Source organism: Limulus polyphemus, unplaced genomic scaffold (assembly GCF_000517525.1).
Source record: "Limulus polyphemus unplaced genomic scaffold, Limulus_polyphemus-2.1.2 Scaffold1978, whole genome shotgun sequence".
In the NCBI taxonomy this organism is placed as follows: Eukaryota; Metazoa; Arthropoda; class Merostomata; order Xiphosura; family Limulidae; genus Limulus; species Limulus polyphemus.
Genome location: NW_013667588.1, coordinates 160403 through 169780, shown reverse-complemented (window position 1 = coordinate 169780; position 9378 = coordinate 160403). Strand labels below are relative to the sequence as shown.

Here is a 9378-nt window from a genome sequence, read left to right as displayed (position 1 = left end):
CCAAATTTTGTGAAGATATACCCAATATATATAGAGTTATAAGTATTAAATTTATGTCAATTTTAAACGAGTACAGAAGGCCACATGACTCAGTCAAATCGACAGACCCCATGTTGGAAGAGTTAAAGAGCATTTAGCATTGGATTAGGCAGTTAGTAACAAGAAACTGTTAATCTAGTTTCCATGGCATTTTTATAAAGGAAATTATTAACACTGTTTTAGAGAGGAAAACTACCACTGTATATTTTGAAGAATCTGGTGGGTTCTTTAAAATATAGGTCTGTTCCGAATAATAAGATTGCAATCCTAAATCTAATGTTGGTTACTGTTGAGTGTCACTTTCTTATTTCTTGTGGTTTGTTGGTGTGTTTTGACAAAAAGTCATTATATCTAATCAAAAACACCTTAGGTGTGAAGAAAAGGGTACATCCGAAAGATTTAAAAGGAATGAAATCAAAATTGGGTTTGCTCCAGACACTGCTTTAGCTATGAAGAAAAATCTTTGTCAGTGACTACACTGTAAAGGCTGACCTTTTGGACGCCTGTCTGTTGAGTCAAGGTGAGACACACAAACACACCCACCAGACAGTCTGATTACACTCTAGCCACACTACACTTCTTGGCTTCTTCTTATCCCTCTGAAACACTTCTGGTTTTTTTGCCTTCCTTCTGTTTCCTTCAGGGCAAAGAATATACCTTGTTCAAGATGAGATGTGGTCCCCCACAGGTGTGTCCCTATGAAGCCCCTGTCAAAGGTTGTTGTATTATCTTGGCTTTTCTGTCAGAAGCTTGCTGAAGGGGGCTCATCTAGGCTTAATTTTGCACTGGCCCCTTTACCATTTCACAAGCTGTTATGTGATATCATTTTGGAAGTTAAATTTGTGATATTTTTGTATTTCTGATATTCATCAACACACACCTGTCTTCCCGCTTCCAGAGCACTTTCTTCTTGCCTCAGCTAAGAATGAAGTTATTTCAAGTGCAAGTGCTTAGAAGGAGTTCACAAGAAGGTTCCTGTTCATGGAGGACTATCATCTGTCATGATGTCATCATGCACTAGAGCAATTTATGTTAAACATGTGATTTTTGGGTTGGAGTTAGCTTAAGGGTAGTGGCATGCAAGTCTCGTAGGCTGAGGTGTAAGGGATCAAGTTATTCTGTGTGAGGAGGTATCTATCAGAAATACATTCTCAGGTAAGGAAAATCTTATCACTTGAATAATCAGTTGGTCTAATCTCCTTTCCTCCATACAAGTAAAAATGAATGAGGGTGCACTACCTTCATAACTCTATGTACCACTGTATTTTTCTAACATAGTATTAATCTTGCTCTTTTTCACCTAGCTTTTTATTTTGTGAACCAATTTTTGAACTACCCTTCATTTTATGATAGACATCTTCTGGAGGTTGCCACTTGCAAAAAAATTTTTTTTTCATACGCACACAAAAACAAGTTTTTATAATATGCAGTAATTTCCCCCTTCTCCACTGATCTTGTGTAGTCAAATATATTAATTAGTGAATAATGAAAACACGTTTTACTATCACCAATAAGGGTAATCATGTTTTTATTTAACAATATTTTATTTAACAACCTGATCCCTTTTGTCATGCCCACCCTATGATGACATTATATTACATTGTAAGTAGGTTATGAAACTCTTATGACAGTCCTTTACAAAATATGAAATTGTTGGATGAAATTGTTTGAAATTTGACATGAATGTTCCTAAAACTATGCAATTGCAGAAAAATAAATTAATTTGGATTTTTTTACTATTTCTGTTAAAAAAATTCCTTATTTAATGTAATTTGCACTTGCACTCTGAATAGTTCACATGCAAGATGATTTTTGTATGAAGTATAATAATAAGATATTTCTTATCTTAGAGTTTCACATTTCATTTGTATAATCTTTAGAACCTCATAAATGAATATCAAAAGTTTTTTTAAGGTAATAATGGCTGGAGACGGCTTGAATGGGTAATGAAGAAAAACTTTAATATAAGTTTAACATAACAGCAAATGTACAACGTTTCAACAAGGTTTTGTCATCATCAGGTACAAGTAACTTACACTGACACGGATATATATATAGAGAGAGTATTGAACAAAGAAGTCACATGACCGGAACTGTTGCAAAACTTAGAAGAGGTATCTAGGCACCCCGGGGTGTTGGTTTAGAGTAGGGTTGTTTTGTTCAGTTAAAATGGATTCCTTGATTTTTCGTTTGTTTATGTTGGGTTCTTTGTCTAAAATGACTGTGTACATAGCCATATCAGTTCAGTATATTGTTCGTCCTCTAGCTCCTCATAAATTGAAATGTGAAGTGGTCCCATCCTAGATCCTGGGTTGAGCACAGTTGTTCCATGTCCTCCCCCATAATTCCAGGGTCAAGTGTAATGCTCCTTGCCCACTCGGTTGAGGAGTGAGGATGAATGTTGATAATTCCAAACCAGATGAGTTCTGTTCCTTTGGTTGAATAAAACATGCACATTCTTGTCATCCTGTTCCTGGGGTGTTGCCTTTCAGGCTTCTTCAGGTGAAGGAGAAGATTTGTCTGCTTGGGTGTTGCTTAGTATCCCATCATGATTCCAGTGGTTCAGAATGCATCACTCTTTGACTACAGGTTGGAATCCAGTCAAAAGTATATCCATATATAACATTGTGGTTCAATTGCTCTAGCCATGAACATGGGATATAGGAACCAAGACCTCTTAATTCCAACTCTGAGTAGTGGAACCTTGGCTATCTGGTTGGGGCTGGCCTATAGTAATGATTACTCATGTAGAATTCCACCCTTGATACAGGAACTAAGTTCAGGATGAAGATCATACCTGTTCTGGATGTAGTGTGGTTCTCCCACTCGGGTACCACTCTTATCTTGGTACACCCATGATCTCTGCAGATGCTTTCTGTATGGATAATGGCCTCACTGACCCCTCCACCTTTTCAGTGTTGAATTTTAGCTATAAGTAAGAGTGGTGGTATGTATGTTTTGGAAGTTAACATTTTCCTAAATTGAAAATGTATTTCCAATAATACTTACCTCCCCTAACACTCACCCAGCCTTACTCCTTACTAAAAGTAGATGTTAGAGACTGGGATAGTATCAGTCTTGAAGAAGTGATGAAATTATCTGAATAACATGCTTATATACAGTACTGGGATGATGGGCCCATTGACGTATGTGGAGAGTATCACAAGACATATATTGCCAGGGGCAATTGAATGGGGTATAAAAGACTGAAGCAAGCAAGAAAAAATCAGACCAATGCTTAGATGGGCGAAGATGAAAACCTGGTGGTAAAGTAATAGCTATAAGTGTGAGCGGTGGTAACTCTGATTGGAAATACATCTTCAGTTTAGGAAAATGTTAACTCTCACACCGTATGTATATTTTTGTGTCTAGGTAAGCTACTTGTAACTGATGATTACAAAATGTTCTCCTAACATTGTACATTTGTTAGTTTTAAACTTGTAATAAAGTTTTCTTTGTTACATAAATAGTAAACTTTCTCTTCCTGTTTGTATGTTAGCTGAATCTGTGTCTCACCTTCTCATCCCAGTTTCTCAACCTTCTTCTACTTCTCATCCTCTCACTGACCATTGTTAAGGTCATCAATCTTTTTATTGATGACCTTATCTTATCACATTTAATTCTTTGAGGTCCCTTCTGACTATCTTCACTTGCATTTGATTTCTAATTTTGTCTGACAGATGGGTTATTCAGGTTCTCACCTGCAGCCTAATTCTCATCTTCTCTCTCTCCTCCCCTTTACCCTTTTAGTTTCCTTTCCTCCTCTATCTGATTTCTTTTATGTTCAGTGTCTCATAGATGTGGTCTCAGATCTTTTGCCCTAGAATACCATTGTGAGGGTATTTACCTCTACACCTGGTTAATGCTCTCGTTTTCCAGTTCTGTGATCTTTCTTTTAGCTTTGCATTTGCTCCTTCTGTCTTTACTTGAGTCATGGGGGCATTTGTTCACCTTGTTCTTGGATTGGGGCTGAGGTTCCCTTTTATTTGGAACATTGGCTTCTTCTCTCACCTTCTCAGGAGGACTCCTTTAATATCTGCATTCTTCTACAGGTGGCTCCTCTACTGGGTTTGTTTGTCAATCTTTCCAAGTCTTTTCTGATGCCCATCTTACATTTGGTACTTCTCATCTTGATTGTGCTCAGCCTTCACTACTTTTCTTATGAGAGATGAGATATATTGTCCCTAAAGTTTATGCTTCCTCTTTTTAATCTAAACATGAAGTTCTTTTGGTTTCGGGAACTCTGTCTTCCCTTGTACCACTCATTCATTTCAATTTTACATACTGTTGTCTCTACCAGTGGATGTTGCAGAACCAGTGGGACCTTTCTCAGGATCCTTCATACTAAATTTTGAACCTCTCCTTTTCTTGAGGTTTTGTCTTGTCGGCTCAACCATGCCAATTCCAAGTTGTAGACTTCCCCTTGATGTTGCTAACTGGATCTCTCTCTCTTCACCAATGCATCTCTGTTGGGCTAGGTGCTGTGTGTGTCTCTGAATGACTACACGTTTTTAATCGTGTAGACTTCATTGACTTCACTTCTTTGTTGTTACCATTCTCTTCATCCATTGGGCATTTTCCCATTTCCTCCCTCTTCTCGTGGTTAAGTTGGTTATGATCCATTCTGACAATTCTATGATCATTTGTTTTATAAATCATCAGGGGGGTACTTATTCCAGGACTATTTGCTTCCATGTCTTGGACCTGCTTTGTGGGCTTATTCTCATTGAGTTCATCTCATGTCTAGTCATGTGCCTGGGGTTCAGAAATGGGTAGATGTTTGCCTATCTCAGCCAAATAGGGTTCTAACCATGTAATGACCACTCCACCCCCTTGTTTTCTTTTGTTGGATTGTGCTCTCTGTTGGACATGCCTCTCATTGATGCCTTCACCACTCTCAACACCATACTTTCCCTTTTCTGGTATCCAGGTCCTCATCCTTTGGCCCTGTTGGCTAATGCTTTCAGTCAGGACTAGTCTCACCTTTTTCTGCATGCCTATCTTCTTTGTCTCCTCCATTGTGTCATTGCTTTGATACTCAAAACCCCTTGTTGGATTCTTTTGGTGACCCCCCTCTTCCTCTGCTCTATTCCTACTTTCTTGCTCCTACCACATCTATCTTTTCCATGGGTGTTGTCCCTTTCTATTCACGTGTATGATTTGTCCAGTACATTAACCACCAGGCTGGACTTTCTGATCATCTAATCTTTTTCTTGTGCAATTCATGTTGTTCTTCAACTTTGCCCATCTATTAACTGAAGTGTTAGGTGTTTTGATATTGGTCCATCTGCCTCTCTCTTAATCTAGGCCATCCTACTGTGGCCAACCTTTTAACTATGGATTGCCTGTATCCTCTGTTGCTGGTATTTTGATAGCTTTATCTCATACATCTTACCTTACTCATTGCTGCCTGGTTTTTCATCTCCTGTCCTCTCCACTTTTTAAAATCCTTCCTTCTTTACTGACTTTCTCGTTCTACTGTGTGAATAAAGTTTTACATACTTTTCCTTAGGTTCCATTTGAGCCATTGACTTCATGTTCCTTATTCGATTGTTCTCTGAAACATATTTTCTATTTCTTCTCATCTTTTGTTGCCATTGTTTGATGTGTATGCCATCCATGTTCTCTGCACTTTCTTCTTTATCTAAAACAGTCCTTTCTTCCTCATTTTTCAGCTGCTCGTGAAGGTGATTATTCTTCACACTTTGCCATATCAGTTTTTTCAACTGTCTCACTCTCTTGCATCTCATTTTCACCAATCCTTCGATGAGGTCCTTCAGTCTGGCATGTGGATGAACCCACACTGTCTTCCTTTATCTTTATCATCTGGCTGTTTCATCTCTTGCATGATTTCAGCTCCTTCTAGTTGAGGTTTTTCCATATAACTACATACTGATTTTGAGAAGGGGAAGTAAATATTTCTTTTTCAAAGCCCTTTTTTCCCTTTTCCAAGTGGTTGGTGTTGCCCCTTAGTATATGCCTATGTCCTAAATTTTGCATTGGACTAGGACTAATGAGAAAGTGTTCAACCCATCTACCCTGGCTCTACCAGTGCCCACTATTGAGATGAGGTGTTTTGCAAGACCAATAGAGATAACTTTGTGGTATGCACAAGACTCAGTTGCCCTATCCAGACTATGTCATTCCATGGACTGTCATGCCTACTTACTTGGCCTATGCTTGCCAGCTTTTAAAAATAGGGTTATGTGGTCATCCATTGCACTATCTCCAGTAAAAGACCTTTCTGGCAGGTATTCAGTGGGTATCCATGCACTACTCCAGGTCTCCCCAGTGAAAATTCCCCCACCCCCTTATTCGAATGGAGCATGGAAAACCCTTGCCAATTACAGTTCCTAACCATTGGAGTGATGGACCTTGGAGAATTCCTCACCATTTTACACAGCACTGGTGGGAAGTAGAGCAGTGGTGATACTGTTTGTTTAGTGCAGCTCACCCCTCAAATAGCTAGTGTGCCCAGTTGAGTTGAGGTGAGCATACACCATACAGTCTGTTTGTATCATTATCACAGTACATTTCTTTGCTTGCTGACTGGTTGTATGCAGGTGTTCGGTTCGTCATGATCTAATCCCACCAATTCTTGTGGTGTTTTTTGCCTTTCCCTCTGTTTCCTTCTGGGTGAAGAGTATACCAAGATTATAACAAGATGTTGTCTTCCACAAGTGTTTTCCTATGGAGCCCTTGTCATTGGGTGTCACACTCCATGGGCTTTCTGAAGGGAACTCACCTAGGTTTGATTTTTTGCACCAACCCCTCCACCATTTCAATGTGATAACATGGCTATTCTGTATGCAGAAGTGATTTATCTTCTCAGAAGCTAATCTTTTCTTTATCTGAAAGTGTATTTCTGATAGATACTCACCTTTTTATGGTTAATTATTGATTATCAAAAGTACAAGCTCTAGCAACAATAAGGTAAAACTTGAAACTATTTAAAGTAATACAATTTGTACAGAATGTTTTGGTCTGAAATACTGAATATAATATATATAGATGTATGGTATCACTTGAGATATCCTCATTATACATACATGTAACTTTAAATTCTGTGTTTATAAAGCTACATTAACACATGAAATAACACCTGCAGTATATTATATATAGAAACTCGAAACTATTTTTCTGTTGTTACATGTAATAGGCTTGTGATATTTTTCAAACAATGCCAGTTACAGATATTTTTCTTTTTTTAGATTAATACAAGATTTGCTATTGATCTAATCCAAGAAATTCCTCCTAAACCTGCGGACGCTCGAGTTACTTGGTGTGACGGTGGAGGAGGTCCTCTAGGCCATCCAAAAGTCTACATTAACCTGGTTAGTCTTTAGCAAACCATATAATGCAAGTGAATTGTCATATTCTTTGTTCATGTATTTGAAAAACTTAGAGATCAACTACATAACTGAAGTACCATATTAAGTAGGATAACTGAAGCCAGACTGAATGTTTATACTAAGATGGCTTTACAAGAAATGGTAAAACATGGATATTTAAGTGATAACTGGTAGTTTTGTTATTAATATTACATAATCTTACAGAAGTCAAAATTTGCTCTATAATTTTAATGAAATTGAAATTTTTCTGCTAACTATATTAGTTCAGGGTGATCTAACTTTTTACGTATCAGGAGCTTGACTTATTTAGAAAGGAAACATGGAGGTCTCTAATTTATCTCTTTTGTGATTTACTGAAATGGGACTTTCCAGTTAAAATCTATGTGTGACTATAAGGTTTTTCATGCATAAACTTGAACTTAACATGCAATTAATTGTTCATAATAAGTACACAGGATGATAATTTACACCATTTGGTCAGATGTGATCAGTTAGAACACATTGTAATAGCTAAAAGATTGATGTTTTAAACCATAATGCTAAGTTGCTACGATTAATTTTTTTATTAAGAAAATGAGCAAAAGTTGTCATACTAATACACATTTTAAACTTTTTACTTGCTGGCAGACAAATGTATCTTTTTTTTCACTTTAATTTTGAAATGTCTTTCTAGCACAGTAGTGAGCTGTGAAAGACAAAAGTGTTATAAATTAGTAAAAACACAGAAATGAAAATTTACAGTGAGGTTTCAGCAAACAAGGTTTTATTCTCTATACAAATGGCTCAATGTGTAAATTAATATGTTAACTCTTTCAACCAGGGCTCAGTCCCTGGGACCGATCTCGTAACTATTTTGTGCTTGTTATAGTTTTCATGCTATACTTTTAAATTAGTAAGCGAATGTTAATGAACTTTGGCAGTTTATCACTAAACATTACAATACTTTCATATGCCATATAGCTAATTTTTTTATTAAGTTTTAAGGTTTGTAAAGCAGTTTTTCTCTCCTGCCTTTTTTTTTTTGCATCTTGCCCATCTATCATGCAAAGCAATTTTCATCTTAAGATTAAAAATACTTCTATGCATCAGAAAATTTTGAAATTTCATGTACAAAATCTTTATAATGTCTGGATAGTTATCAAACATTTCTTAAGAAAAAAACTTTGTATTTTATCTGTTATTTTCAGTAATTAATCTCTGTACGGGTTCAGTAAATTTGACTGATCTCGCAACCACCATAAAAAATTAGGAAATAAACATAAATTATGCAACTTTCATTCTAGAATGAACACAAATTATAACACAAAAACATAAATGTTTAGACAAAATAGCTTAAATCTTATAACATTATACATTTATATATATTTATTATTTATATTATACTGACCTTTCACCCATGCCTGGCTAACAATACAGAAGTTACAACGACGTGGCTCACGTGCACTCATGTTACTGTATCAAATAACATAAAGGTGACCTTTGGTCTGTGCTAAGTAACTTGTCTTGGCTATGTTGTAGTCGACTAGTATTTTGTAAAATACAGTCACAGCAATAATCTATATACATATGTTCTTAAAGTTATTTTTCATAAAACATAAAACAGTAAATAAATAAGTAAAGCAAACAATTATCTTTTCTAGTTATGACCTTTGTACTCAGTTGCTGCCTGACATAGGCTGCTAAGCCTTTAAAAATTTTGTACATGGAGGACATGAAACAAAATATTTTTTTTTAGGTTTTGTATATACTTTTGAATAACTAAAAAATCATAAATTACTACATCAATATCATAAAATTCTACTATAATTTATCAAACGTAGTAACTAAGTTGTATTTGGGTCTAAAAAAATATGAAATTTCGGGCACAGTAAAGACACTCCCTACCTCTTTAAATTTTGGTTCAAAAGAAAGAAATGGTGCCAAGCCTGTTAAAATGGCTGAGAAAGCCACTAGGGGGGAGATTCTGAGCTTTTGATTGGTTATTCCT

The 9378-nt window shown here is 36.4% G+C and overlaps 1 protein-coding gene across 3 annotated transcripts in view; it reads left to right on the top strand.

Moving 5' to 3' along the window:
- The window catches only part of LOC106465544 (NADH dehydrogenase [ubiquinone] iron-sulfur protein 6, mitochondrial-like), a 37644-nt gene that overhangs the window by 10755 nt on the left and 17511 nt on the right, over positions 1-9378 (top strand). For 2 of the 3 annotated variants that reach the window (XM_013925769.2, XM_022393466.1), the window contains exon 3: positions 7251-7373. In XM_013925769.2, coding sequence (XP_013781223.1) covers positions 7251-7373 — 123 coding nt within the window. Of the gene's footprint in view, positions 1-7250; positions 7403-9378 lie in introns of all 3 variants that reach the window. The other variant, XM_022393467.1, reaches the window with a different exon arrangement.